A 14,601-nucleotide genomic window follows, 5' to 3' on the forward strand; every position below is an offset into this window, starting at 1 on the left:
CCAATATATATATTTTTTTAAATCATTAATATATTTCTATCTATTCAGCTAATAATTTATCTTACTTTTATTCTTTTTTTGAGCTACTAGTATCTCTGTCAGCTTAGAAAACTTAAACTGAAACAAAGATACTTAAATTTGGAAGTGGCAATATACTAATTTTTCGTTTTAAAATGAGTGATATTTGAGAATTTCACGAAGGAATTGATTTTATTCTTTCAAAATTACCCTAATTTTAATACATAAAATTTTACATTAATAAAGCACCACACATATTTTAAGCATTAAATTAACGATAAGTTAGTAAAAATACTCCTTATTTTCTTAGAATTATATTTTAAGAAATGTGTCCAAAAAATACTGCTTATTTTGAGACAAAAGGAGTATTAATATAGTCATAAACCCACACATTGATACAGATAATAGAGACAAAAAAGACTAATCACGAGTAATTAAAGTAGAGTCCGTTAATTAATTATTTAGAGGTTAAATCAAATCCAAGTGGCTAAAATAATGACAATAAAAGGTCCAAAATTTCAAGATTTAATAATTGTGGTGAAATAAATTGTAGTCACGAGTCGCCTCTAGGGTAGTAACACACGTGAACTATGTAAATCATTTTTTGTAATATTAATAATGTAATCCCTCTGTTTATTTTTACTTGTCACAATTCGATTTGACAGCATACCTATTAAGAAAATAATTAATGATATAAGTATTTTACCAAACTATCCCTTATTAAATGATGTCTTAGAAACTAATTTGGAAAATAAATATTTTAATGTTGAGGGTAAAACATGAAAAAAAATTAGTTTTTTCCTGATATGTCAAAAGTGACAAGTAAAAATAAAAATGTATTTTAGGAATAAATGACAAGTAAAAGTGAACGGAGAGAGTAATTCAAAGCGGAGGTAGTATTTTAGTTACAAAAATTCTAAAATTCTTGATGATCATCAATTTGTGAAGGTTAATAAGTTTCACATGTTAAGTGCATGTTTTTATTTATTACAAAGGTACTTTTTGAATTGGTGTCAAAAGAAATTCTGCTTTTTAAAATTTTGGTATATAGTCAAACACAATCACATAATAGAAAAAATATATATTTCTTATTTTCAATCCATTTTGGTTGAAAAATAATATTGTGTATATAAGATCAATTTCCTTAACACAAATCAAAAGCTCGATTTAATCATACAGAGGATTAAAATTCTCTTAGACGATACATGTTCATTTCCCACTAATCACACTTTCTTATAATGGTTTTGGCTCTTCGCGTATTTGTTTCTTTAATCCTATAAATTCTCATGACAAAAATTCTGCATTCGCCACTGCTGATTGTCAATAATGAATGTAGTGATACCTTTATTTAAAATTTTGAATCCGACTCTATTATTTTACTAGAATCAAAGTTATCTTCACATGCACACTAAGCAACAAAAATTCCCATTCCCTCCCTTGCCCATGCCCCTTTATATAATATGGTACATGCATTAATAGTAAGTAATATTCTTTCTTTTCACTTTTCCTCTTTTCTTTTCTTCTCTTTGTTCTTTTGAATTACTTCCAATGAATCTCATCTCTTCGCCAAAATTTTCTTCTTCTTCAACTAAATTATTTTCCTTTAGATTTCTATTATGTCTTTTTTTACTAAATTTTTTTTGTGTACTTTCATTTGCAAGTCTAAGGAGCCATCAATATCAACAAAATCATAAAAAGCCAATTATGATTTTGGCAAATTTAACATCATGTTCTTTGTTTATGGGTAGTTGGGTTTATGATGAAACTTATCCATTGTATCAATCTTCATCTTGCCCAATTATTGATTCACAATTTAATTGTCAAATGTATGGAAGACCAGACACTGATTACCTCAAATATAGATGGAAACCAACAAATTGTGAAATTCCAAGGTAGCCTTGCAAAACTCTGTAAAAATTTATGTTACTATATGTTGTTTCTTGTATTTTTTTTAGACTGTTTTTCTTGAGTTGATGATCTATAGGAAACAATCTTTTCATCACTGAGGTAGACATAAAGTTTGACTGATCCCACTTGAAGGGACTATATTGAGTATGTTGTTGTTGTATAATGTTGTTGTTGTATAATGTTGATGGTAAAATGACTTTTTACAATGTCAATGTAATTTAGCTTGTTTATGATGCTTATTTTCATGTTACTAGTCAGAAACGGATTTAAAATATGAATTTGATTTGTTTGAGCTTTAGTTCTTGAATAAAGTTTTAGGTACTTGCAACTCTGTTTTTTCTTTAATAAAGTTTCAATCTTTGAATGCATTTTGTGTAACTTTAAATTTTAAGTTATACGCACTCACAACTTTTAATGATGTCAAATGTAATTTAATTGTATATTCTAGCATAGTTACCTTTTTTCATATTTCTAACTAAAAGGGAATTTAAAATTTAAATTTGATAAATTCGACCTTTAGTTCTTGATTTAAGTTTTCAACATTTAAATCTAATAAGTTCAATTATTAGATTCTTATAATTGAAGTCATTGTACTTTAGAAATTATAAAAAGTTGAACTCACATCTATATTTATAACCGGTGTCGAAATATTGTATTGAGTTGAACCAATCAATTATATAATACATCTCCTATATCACCAATTACCAATTACCAAATCATACTTGTATTTATACTTGACTTTTAATTATTTTTTATTTTTTTAAAAATAATTAATTTTTAATTTTTTTTTTTTTTAGGTTCAATGGTCTAGATTTTTTGTTGAGAATGAGAGGGAAGACAATAATGTATGTTGGAGATTCATTAGGAAGAAACCAATGGCAGTCATTGATTTGTATGATTTCAGCAGCTGTCCCACGAGGAGCTCAAACACAATACATCACGGGTGACCCTCTCTCTACTTACAAATTCTTGGTTAGTCTCCCTTTTATTATATTTATCGAGTTTTAAGTTATATATACTGACGCTATAATAAGTATTTTCATATATTATTAATAATTGTAGTTGAACTTATGATATAGCAAATTATTAATGTGTGTTGATAAATTACTTGTATAAATGTATTTTATAAGTGATCTGATTATATAAATATTATTTATACGATGAATGTTTCACTTAAATCATTATACACTGAGGGGTTCGTTTGGTTTATATGGGATAAGATAGATATTTCAGTATTAAGTTTGAGATTAAATTTGTAACTAATGACAAACTAAATTTATACCTTAAACTTGATGTATTTTATCCAACCTAGAAGTCAGGATAAATTAGTCTCAAGTTTATAATTTCATATTAACTTTGCCCTGCAAACCAAACGACCCCTAAAGTATATGAGAAAATATATACACTGTCAGTGTCTATTATTTGTGATATCTAATTCATTCGTTTTAATTTATGTGATATAATCTGAATCAGTATCATTTTACAGGATTATGGAGTGTCAGTATCATTTTACAGAACACCATATTTAGTAGACATAGATTCAGTGCAAGGCAAGAGAATTCTGAAATTGGATGATATAACTAAGAATTCCAATGCTTGGAGAGGTGTTGATGTCTTGTCTTTCAATACTGGCCATTGGTGGACTCACAAAGGGGCTCTTCAAGGGTAATAATTTATCTCGTCGCAATTTACGTGTCTTACTTTCAATTTTGAACATAATATTATATTTTGATCCATTTATATATGTTTTAAATATTTTATCCTGTCATCTTTCACCATATCATGTAGATAATTAAGATCCTCACATATTTGAATATCATGTTAGATGTTATCTCTATTTCGATATTTGTCATTTGTGGACTCAAAAACAGAGGCGGAGCCAAGATTAGGAGTTTGAGGATTCTTTCGAATCCACAACACTATTGTGAAAAGCATTTTCACCGCTCTTCCTTACCACTGAGTTGTTCATCAATTTTATTAGGGAGTTCACAAGTTAATATACATATATATTTATTCAATTTTCTAATACAAATAGATTTACGAAAAAGCTAGTGGGTTCGTTCGAACTCACGAACACCCACCTAGCTTCGCCTTTGCTCAAAAAGGCTATCTCCAAGGGCAATACACATGCCCTACATTCACTTTTTGACATTTATTGCTCAACTTTGTCTCTTCTTTAGAATTTCATTTGGGCGGGGGGAGGGGGCTTTGTCGGTCACATTTTACATTTTTTATTTTAATTCTATTTATGTGTTTTACTTTATTTTTAGTCCATTTATGTTTTTGAATGTCATTTAGTCTTTCATTCCTAGCCGGCACCAGACATAATTGAAAATCTTACATCTTTAATTTTGATATTAAATTAGTCTCACCCAAATAAATAATTTATACTTCCATTTTTAATATGTTTACGTGTCTTACTTTCATTTAGTCTTAACTTCGCCAAATATAATTAAAATTTCCATATTTTTAATTTGAATATCATATTAGTCTCACCCAAATAAAGTTACTTTTTCTTTTCAATTTATTTGTCTTACTTTTCTTAGTTTGTTCTAAAATACATATCTTTTTTCTTTTTTTGGTAACTCTTTAATTTTATCTTTCCACACAATATGTTTAAGAACATAAAATTTTTAAAAAAAATTAGATACATTTTATATAATTTTAGTTTAAGATTACAAGATTTACAAAAATTATTTACTTTCTTAAATTTTATGTCAATTCTAAAACGAGAGAATGTTTTTTTTCTTAATTATCATTGGTAAATGCCTGAAAACTGATATTACTATAGTGAACTTTTGAAAAAATGTGAGTATTCCACCTTCTTTTTCAAAAAACTATATAGTTGTGAATCAAATGAAGTTAGAATAATTAATGAAGTGTGATAATGGTTGACATGATCAACTTAAAGGTGGAAATTTAAATTTGGTGAATACTTTTTTAACTTGATTTTCTATTCAATGTGATATTTATATTAAATTTCAACTAAATTTAGTTTTACAATAAAAAAAATTATATTAAAAAGGTAAATGCTCCTTATAAAAGGAAAACCATATCCAGCAGGACTCGAACCGAAAAATATTGTAATATGCAGGTGGGACTATATGGATTTAGGAGGCAAATTGTATCAAGATATGGATAGGCTAGTGGCATTAGAGAGAGGCTTGAGGACATGGGCAAGATGGATTGATGCCAATATTGACAAAAGTAGAACAAAACTCTTCTTTCAGGGTATTTCACCTACACATTACAAGTATGTCAACTCTCTCTTTCTCTAAATTTAATCATCTCTAATCGACTAATTCAGAGTCATGTTGAATAGGTATACTAATAGGGTACGTAAAATGTTCTCTCTATCGAAAGATTTTTCATTCTTGAAAAATTGAGACATATGGTAAAGATGGAAGTTTCAAAATTGCTTATCGACTCACTTTAGTATTTCTTCCGATCTAAATGAAAATGACAATACTACTTATAAGTATTTTGTTTTAAAGAAAACACTCTTCTGAATTTAGAAACAATTTAATGCGAATTTTTTATTTTGGCCTTAAGTAATGGAAAAAACTATTATAATCACATAAATATTAATCTTAACATATTTAAGATCATAAACTTTTGAAATTTATAACCACACATTTTTTTATATTAAATATTTAAGATTATAAATTTTAAAATAATCTTTTTTTTGATATATAAATTTCGTGTCAAGTTGAAAAAGGATAATTATTTTTCTTTTAAAGAAGAAGGTATAATTGTCAAGGTAAAAAACAAAAAAAACTTGTACTACTAATTTGTTAAGGCCACCTGCCCCATCATAGCTGTCATAAATAATCATAGCTATGAAATTAATTAAGTAGCACTCCAAGTTGGACAAAGCCAACATTAAGTTATTTGAAAAGTATTTTGGATAAGATATGAAGTGGAAATTAAATTTAAAAGAAAACGGTTGCTCTCTATTTTAATTTATTTATCTTATTTTAATTTGATACAAAGTGTAAGAAAGCTAAAAAATAAAAAAAATCAAAAATATTTATTGTTTTAAATAAAAAATATGTTAAATGTTATATCGAATCTTGAGATTTTAAATATGTCACGTGGAAAGCTGAAATTAAAGATTTGTTAAAGAGGGGGAAAGAATTTAACAAACTAAAAATGAAATATGACAAAGGGGTATTTGTAAAAAAAAAAAAAAAACTAATTACGTCAATGATGCATTAAGTATTTCATTGATTAGTTGTAATTCTCACATGATAATGTCTCTTAATAATTGAATGTTCAGTGAGTTTAGTGTTGATTATCGATGACTTCAATGATGCAATACTCCTAATATGTCTAAACTAAAACTTACTGATCAATTGATCTCATAATCACACAAATATTCATTACTTATTAGGTTTATTAGCATTATTGTTCACTATGTAAGTGTGTTTAACTCTGTATACTTATTGGTGTAATTAGTTGAGACAAGATGAACTATTTAAATCAGTTGTCAAACCGTTTTGTTTGTTAAGACTTAAATAACAAATATTAATAATACAAAACGTTATTATTGGCCTATTGTAGGAGTAGTTAATGACACGTTTTGTCACTTGTCTGGTTGGTGGCATAGTGACATATCATCATTATGCACTATAAAATAATTCCATTAGTTACCTATTACTTGTTGTAAATTGGGAATAAATAAATAATTTATACTTTTTAGATTAACTTGTTAACACAATCTTACATGGTATTAGAATAAGCAGAAGATATTATAATTCGATCGATGAAATAATTTCATGTGCTTAATATATAAAAAAGAATCGAATCTGAACATATATTGTAGTTCTATAATAATGTAATAAATAAACAACAACTTTCTACCTAAACAATTAGAAATTTTAATTGAGGTTGTTAATTTAATATTATACTCTTACCATTTGCAAAAAGCGGGCTAACCACTTTTCAACATTGTAACTTCCATTATGAAATTTGAAACTTTACGACAAAAGGTTATTTGTGAATTTTACCCTATACCAACACTTTTTTTCAATTATATCAGCCCAAGCGATTGGACCACCGGCACGTCGACCGCGTCATCAGCAAGAACGTGTTACGGTGAGACCGTGCCGATGACCGGCACGGCATATCCGGGCACGTTCCCGGATCAAATGGGGGTGTTGAATGAGGTAATAAGAGAAATGAACAACCCTCCATTTATTTTGGACATAACATTTCTATCAGCTATGAGAAAAGATGCACACCCTTCTATCTATAGCGGTGCACTCACTTCAGAGCAAAAGGCAAATCCTGATCACTCTGCTGATTGTAGTCATTGGTGTCTAGCTGGATTGCCTGATACTTGGAATCAACTATTTTACACTGCCCTTTTCTTATAGGCTGTTAGTATTTGTCACGAATCAATAGAAAAGACAAATCTCGTATGATGCATCAGATTCAACTGAACAAGTACGAAATCCTTAGTGCGCTTGATACCACATGGTGGCAATTGGTGCAAATTATATTTAGGGAACACATATTTCACATCTACTAAGATCAAACATGTACTTGAGTAAAATTTTATTTTCTATTGGTGTAAATGTTTTTAAGAAAAAGTATCTTGTTCATTTTGTAATTATTCACGTTTTGTTGGTCCATTTTATTGAACTTTGGTTATATGATCCATATCCATTTCAATGTCATTTTGACAAGTGTTCTCTTTGTAAGCTTTCTTTGCTGAATTATTTGCCTTCTTGATAGTGGTCCAACAGAAAATGGGGCTGTCATTACTAGTTTTGACTTTTATGTTATGTATGATTAAATAGGTCTTTCGCCCTTACGCCTTTATATGTGTAGGAGTGGGGTTGAGAATTAGGTGCATGGAATATCTTGCGTTCTCACATGATTCGTGAAAGAATCGCATACAAGGAATGTGATATAAGCAGTCTACTCTAATGCAAACATCAATTACCTTTTCATAAAGAGACAACTTTACTATTACTCCAAATCACCCTTCTACACCTTCAAATAATTGTATATTGAATTAGCCAGATGATAATTATATATTGAATTAGTCAAATCATTCGAAGCATGAACATAATCGCCTTTGTTCAGGTGAGGGGATAGGGTCACAGAGCGATGTACATGGACTCAGAAAGTTGAAACTAGCCAAATCATCTGAAGCAAGAACATAATTGTCTTTATTCAGGTGAGGGGATAGGGTCACAAAGCAATGTAGATTGGACTCAGAAAGTTGAAACTAGCCAAATCATCTGAAGCATGAACATAATCGCCTTTGTGCAGGTGAGGGATAGGGTCACAAAGCAATGTACAACGACTCAGAAAGTTGAAACAAGAAGGATAACTATAACCAATATTTTACATATACCAACATTCCAAAGTCCAGAAAGACACTCTATATAGTGTCAATAGAGTTGAGGGTAAAAGGAAAAACAGTACAATTATCCACAAACAGCAACTAGATATCAACTTAGAGCCCCCACAACTTGGAACATTAGTGGTGCTCAAGAACTTCAAAACCTCTATATGGTTTTGATCTTTTATTCTAGTTAAAACATTGACCCAATGCTCTTTTATGCAGCAGGATATCTAAAAGACATGCTGCTCCTTCCTATAATAACAACAACAACAATAATACTACTAATATTTCAAACATCAAGTCATGGACAGCAAGAGTAGTGCTAGTTAGCTCCTTATTGTGAGCTCTGCAGCCACGCCCACGCCTACCATCTTTGGCACGTTATTGATGATCGGGGTGTCCAAATTCCCATTAGCAACACTAGATAGATGATTGTCATAAGCAGAGTTATGTACACCGATAGCAGCCCTACCGGAAGGATCAAGGTTGTTCGACCAAGAAGCATCCCACTCAATTGCTTTTGCCGTGCTGCAAGCTATACTCGGTCCTCCAGGAACCGTCAGGCTTGCTGAGTTCTGCAAATCCAACAACCGATATGGTATTAGTATTTCGAGACACCTTACTACATTTGGGAACTCTACAACTTTAAGCTTTTCATTTTACCCTGGATGAAATATTTTCGTATATGGTACTAGTGTTTCGATTTTAAGAGCTCGCCTGCTTAATATTACCTGTGGGAAGAACCTCTCGAAAATCATTCTGTAATAGTATCCTTCCTTTGTAGTCGGAGTGTTATGTGGGAAGATATGAGCAGCATTAAGCATCATCCTATCAGTCACCTAAGAGACACAAATCGTATACAAGATCAGCCGACAGAGTGAAAAAAACAACGAAAACTGAACGATAATGCTTGGAATAGTTTTGGATTTGTGTAGTAAACTCACATGTTGTTCAGCATGTGCTTTGAGCCCATCGATCCAACTATAGCCTACGCCATCGCTGAATTGTTCTTTCTGCCTGTACAGAATATGCTGCAAAGGCACAAAAAACAGGACAGACATGTTAGTTTTAATCCATAACTACTGGCAAATCAGCACGAAAAATATGACTTCCAACCTTTGGAAGGTACGGTTGCTCCTCATCATCAAACGCCTTCCTAAGAACCCACTTCTCGATCCTTCCTTGATCATGCTTAATCTAAAATGGACGAAACAAGTTACAGTCAAACTCAAGTACAACACTGTTCCGGTGTGATATCCTTTGGTTGCTATAGCAAAATATTGTTATAGAGAACATATAATATAACTTAACATGAATAATCTGTTACACAAAAGAACATGGTTGTTTTAGTGAAATGTTAGTATAGAGGATGATTGTTATAAAAAGGTCTGACTGTACAGAGAAAGCATATCGAGTTATACGTCTATTCTCATCAATGATTCGAGCTTAGTTTCTTACCATCTTCCATTCGGGATCGATACTCATGGCAACATCGATGAACTCTTTATCCAGAAATGGTACTCTAGCTTCTAAGCCCCACGCGGATGTTGCCTTGTTTGCTCTTAAACAGTCATACTGGTGAAGCGCTTTTATCTGCACGTATACATGAAGAACAGGATCAGCATTTTTTTTAACTCGTCCTGTCTCTGTCTCAACGAGGTTCGAAACAAGAAGGCAATATTCCAAGAATGATTTATTACCTTGCGACATGTTTCCGTGTGGAACTCTTCCTTGTTTGGAGCCTTGTGGAAGTACAAGTAGCCACCAAAAATTTCGTCAGCGCCTTCCCCTGATATGACCATCTTCACTCCTAGTGATTTAATCTTACGTGACATAAGGAACATAGGAGTGCTGGCTCTTATTGTTGTTACATCATACGTCTCGATATGATATATAACATCTTCAATAGCATCAATCCCGTCCTGCAGAAATGAAGCGCGTTGTTTGACAACATGAAAACAGAAGGTAATCCCGAGATCAAATAAAAAGTAACACCGCGATTTACAAACCTGAACAGTAAAGTGAAACTCGTGGTGAACGGTTCCTAAAAAGTCAGCAACTTCTTTTGCAGCCTTGAGATCTGGTGAGCCCTGTTCAATCGTAAAACACACAAATTTATAAATGCACAACTGAAAAATGCAACGGGCACGTATAGGTTGAAACCATCAAGTTTAAATTCTTGATCCGCTTCTGGAGTGACTCACCTCGAGACCAACACAGAAGGAATGGAGTTGTGCTCCCCATTGCTTAGCAGCTTTTGTTCCAGCCAAGTATCGAGTAGTGACAGAAGCAACCAAAGACGAATCAAGTCCCCCCGAGAGCAGAACGCCAAAGGGGACATCAGTCATCAACCGTTTGATAACAGCCTACAAAAGAACAACCACTCATTAAGATCATTTCTACAGACAGACTTCTCGGGTACTAAGACCCAAAGTCGAAAGGAAAACAGCCTAGATTAATTCATCCCAAACAAAACTAATACCAAATAATAACAAATACTCACATTTTCGAAGGCACGCCTCAGAACCAAAGTGTCATAAGGAGTGGAAGGAATCGCTTCGGAGAACCAAGCGGGATTGTACCATCTCCTAAGCCCTCCGTTCTTGCTAGAGTACAAGTGCCCCGGAGGGAAAACTTCAAAATGTTCACAAGCATCATTCAAGCCCTTCAGCTCAGATGATATCCACACAGAGCCTGTGACACACAATAACATATATCACTTCTAGTTTGTTATGTTGTTCAGGCCCTCCAAAAATGCACTCGTGTCGACATTTTTGAAGAGTACGAGCAGCATAATTAGTTTCTATTTGGAAAATTTGTACAAAAAATCTTACCATCAAGTCCCCAACCAATATAGAGGGGTGTAATTCCGATGGCATCGCGAGCAGCAAGAAAGCTATTATCGCGAGTATCCAATAATACGAAAGAGAACACTCCATCCAGCATGTCAACAAAATTCTCTCCATATTCTTCATACTGATCAACACATATATTAAAACTCAAGTAAACCAAAAATTACTTATAAGTTAATTTAACCAGCTTATAAGCGTATCTAAACGCCCGATTTTTCTATTATAATTCACTAGCCTAAGTTGGTTGATAAATAAAGTAAGACTATATACTCACAAGATGAGCAATAACATCACAATCACTTCCAGTCCTAAACTTGTGATTAGGCATAAGTTTTCGAAGTTTTTCATGATTGTAGATCTCTCCATTAACCTGCAAAATTCGACACAAAATTAATCATCAAACAAATTTTTCATCCTTATGTAAGTCTAAAATTATGTTGCTTTCAAACTCTTCAAAAATATCGACTAGTGTCTGCCAGATCCTCCAAAAGTAGCACATTTTCGAAAGACATGACACATACATACACAACTGACAAGTCGACAACATTTTTGAAGAGTCCGAACAACAATAGAGTAGAGGTGTACTCACAGTAACAACAATTTTTTTGTCTTCATTAAACAGAGGTTGATCACCAGAAGCAGGGTCGATAATTGCTAGACGTTGATGTGCCAAGTAAAAATCACCATATTGAAATATTCCACTCCAATCCGGTCCACGATGCTTCAACCTATTGTTACAAAAATTAATTTTGTATTCAATATCGTCACTTATAAAAGTCGAATATAGAATTTAATTTTTGATAGATTCGACTTTTACTCATTGTACTTTCAAATCTAGTATAATTAAGATATACTGATTAGAAAAAGTAAACAATAAATTCGATCCATTATTTAAGTAAAGATTCTAATAAATTCTAAATCTGTATCTGAAGTTGTCTGGTCTAGACTTGTGAAACAAAAATATCATGTTGTATTAACTATTAAAGCTTTGTTCCCCATCAACATCAATCATGATGGTTGATCCAAGAAAATTTTAATAATCAATCTAGAGATTTCTTATCCCACGTTAGGAATAAATAATTATCATAAAGTATCCATACAAAATTTCTAATGTTATTTTTATTCAAGTATCCAAACAATCACTGCCAAGTGTCAACTCGAGTTAGTTACATCAAAATAAACTTTATTCTCTTTTCCCTTTGTCCACTTTTAATTGTAATGTTATGTTTCTTGAAAATCAATCTGACTAATTTTTAAAATTAAATTAGATTACATTAATTCAATTTTGTAAATTAAAAAATTAAATATTAAAAAATCATATGAAAAATACTATAAATTTCATTTTTTTGCTTATCAATATGATAAAAAAAATACATAAACAAAGTTGTTATCATTTGATTTGAAACAATGACAATTAAAAGTAGACGGAGGTCACTTTAGCTTACTAGGAGTTTTTAATATTCACAAAGAATACTAAAACAATGCAAAAACATATATGTACAAAATTATACATATATGCAACATAAAACTCTACTAGAATCAAACTCCGCAGGTTCAACTGAATTCATTTATTTCAAATAAATATATTTAAAAGAAACAAGCTCGAAATTTCAAATTCGTCTCTATCGCTAGCTCGATGCACAAAAAAAACTACACGAATACCCTCAAAAATGAAATGATCTTTAATTTTTTGAACTTATATCCCACTAATAATCTTTAATACTAATACCCCATGAGTTATAATACGAAAATATATACTTATGCCCCATGATAAGGACATAAGTGTCAATAAACCTTCAATGCACAGACAGATCTACACTTAAAAATCACGAGTTTGACAGAAATCAATAATTTGATTTAGATCATATAACATGTATAAATAATTTATCGAAAAATGAAAGGGGAAATAATTTGCCTGCGAGAAAGCTCAAGAACTCGAACCCTTTTAGCCTGAGAATCATCCGAACAACCCAATAAAGCCAAAATTCCACACATGATGATTGATCAAATACTAAGGTTTAGTAAAAATGTAAAATTGATAAGATTTTTTTTTGTAAATAAAGATTTTTCAAACTGAAACTAGATGATAATAAACAGAACAGAGAGAAAAAATTGCAAGATTTTGGGAGAAGAGTACACGTAGTTAGTGAATTTGCATACAAATGGAATTGTGTGAATGAACGGACCCAATTGCCCACGAATTTATAGGCATTTTTCGCAAAGACTACGTCATTTCCTTTCAAGCGGCGACGTTTCCTTTGCTTTTTCATTTTGGTCCCGTTCCATGTATTAGAGCCTGATTAATTTGGATTCGTACTTTGTAAAAAAATATATTTTTTCATATTTAATGTTTGAATTCAAAATCTAAGGAACGGTCTAAATTTTTTCTGTTCTAATTAATTTATCTCTTTTTTATATTTTCTTCGTTTCTATTTGAGTCATTTGTATAACATAAGGGTATATATGAGTCACTTTCATAACGAGGGGTATATCAACTCTAAATGACAAAGTTGAGGGATATATGAGACCCTTTTCCGTTTAATGTTTTTGAAGTCAAGTTTTCAATCAATGAATATTAATTAATTTGACAAATAGGCATGAATTAGTTACTTAATTTTTTTATATTGGTCAAATATATATTTTCAAGGCTAATAACTCACAATAGTAAAATAGGAAAAGAGACGTATAGTACTATCAATTATGTATTAATTTTATGAAAAGACAAATATTAGGGACCATCAACTTTTAATAAAGACCACATATAAATACGAACAGAGGAGTAGTTCTTTAATTTTATCTTTCTATATGACATATTTAAGATCATCAAATTAAATAATAGTTTAGCACATAAAATTTTATGTATCCTTAATTTAAAAGCATAAGATTCAGATAAATTTAAAGTTATGTACATGAAAAAATTTTAAAATACAACGAGTAAAATATATATATAGCAAATTGAAGTAATAGATTTTAAATCTTGGCTTTACCTTTAATATATATGAGGGTTATTTTCCATAATAAATAAAATTTCGATAAGCAAAAATAACTATCATGAATTGGAAATTCAAACTATATTTGTAATTAACAAAAACAAGTAGACAGTCGGTGTATATATATAAAACTCAGAATTCAACATCATTATTCCATATATAATAATAATAATATTCCTAACATAATTTTTTTAGTTTAGTAAGAATTAATTAATAGGTTAGAATCCTTAGCCTCTTTGAATACTCCGATTATGGTATATTCTTGGACCACCAACAACCACAAGATAACTAGCATTTATCATTAATCACTATTAACAATTATTTTCATCGTTAACTATCACCATTAATTATCACTGTATGTTCATTATTACCTCTCTGGTCTCTCCACTAATTAATTATCACTATGAGTCATCACCTAACAAAATGTCGGTTTGCCAATGAACCACCATCTTTTTTTTTATGATCGCGGTGTATG

The 14,601-nt window shown here is 30.9% G+C and overlaps 2 protein-coding genes and 1 long non-coding RNA gene across 3 annotated transcripts; 2 read left to right on the plus strand and 1 right to left on the minus strand.

Annotated features, from left to right (window-relative positions):
- The first annotated feature begins 1,442 nt into the window (after window positions 1-1,442).
- Window positions 1,443-7,607, plus strand: LOC125874567 (protein PMR5-like). Its single transcript, XM_049555472.1, has 5 exons — window positions 1,443-1,910; window positions 2,724-2,898; window positions 3,413-3,591; window positions 5,021-5,179; window positions 6,968-7,607. Exons 1-5 carry the CDS (start codon window positions 1,567-1,569, stop codon window positions 7,302-7,304), a joined length of 1,194 nt encoding a protein of 397 aa, XP_049411429.1. The 5' UTR covers window positions 1,443-1,566; the 3' UTR covers window positions 7,305-7,607.
- Window positions 7,608-7,908: 301 nt separating this feature from the next.
- On the plus strand, window positions 7,909-8,432 carry LOC125872803 (uncharacterized). The gene is made up of 2 exons (XR_007447164.1): window positions 7,909-8,019; window positions 8,209-8,432. It is a non-coding gene; the product is annotated as an uncharacterized LOC125872803 (long non-coding RNA).
- On the minus strand, window positions 8,252-13,265 carry LOC125872801 (asparagine synthetase [glutamine-hydrolyzing]). The gene is made up of 13 exons (XM_049553592.1): window positions 13,052-13,265; window positions 11,726-11,864; window positions 11,411-11,506; window positions 11,119-11,260; window positions 10,788-10,978; window positions 10,489-10,650; window positions 10,294-10,374; window positions 9,985-10,206; window positions 9,743-9,877; window positions 9,401-9,481; window positions 9,229-9,315; window positions 9,016-9,123; window positions 8,252-8,859 (listed from the first exon to the last, which is right to left on the minus strand). The coding sequence occupies exons 1-13, from the start codon at window positions 13,129-13,131 to the stop codon at window positions 8,611-8,613; spliced, it is 1,773 nt and encodes a 590-aa protein (XP_049409549.1). The 5' UTR covers window positions 13,132-13,265; the 3' UTR covers window positions 8,252-8,610.
- Window positions 13,266-14,601: the final 1,336 nt, after the last annotated feature.

Source organism: Solanum stenotomum, chromosome 8 (assembly GCF_019186545.1).
Source record: "Solanum stenotomum isolate F172 chromosome 8, ASM1918654v1, whole genome shotgun sequence".
Lineage (NCBI taxonomy): Eukaryota > Viridiplantae > Streptophyta > Magnoliopsida > Solanales > Solanaceae > Solanum > Solanum stenotomum.

What these genes read in the sequence shown, in the direction of transcription:
- LOC125874567 (XM_049555472.1), top strand. Translation starts at nt 1,567, where the DNA reads ATGAATCTCATCTCTTCGCCAAAATTTTCTTCTTCTTCAACTAAATTA. An exon ending in TCTCTACTTACAAATTCTTG is followed by an intron (nt 2,899 to 3,412) that starts GTTAGTCTCCCT and finishes ATCATTTTACAG; the next exon opens with GATTATGGAGTGTCAGTATC. An exon ending in CACAAAGGGGCTCTTCAAGG is followed by an intron (nt 3,592 to 5,020) that starts GTAATAATTTAT and finishes TGTAATATGCAG; the next exon opens with GTGGGACTATATGGATTTAG.
- LOC125872801 (XM_049553592.1), bottom strand. Translation starts at nt 13,131, where the DNA reads ATGTGTGGAATTTTGGCTTTATTGGGTTGTTCGGATGATTCTCAGGCT. An exon ending in GTGATGTTATTGCTCATCTT is followed by an intron (nt 11,261 to 11,410) that starts GTGAGTATATAG and finishes TGTGTTGATCAG; the next exon opens with TATGAAGAATATGGAGAGAA. An exon ending in ACACGGAAACATGTCGCAAG is followed by an intron (nt 9,878 to 9,984) that starts GTAATAAATCAT and finishes GTATACGTGCAG; the next exon opens with ATAAAAGCGCTTCACCAGTA.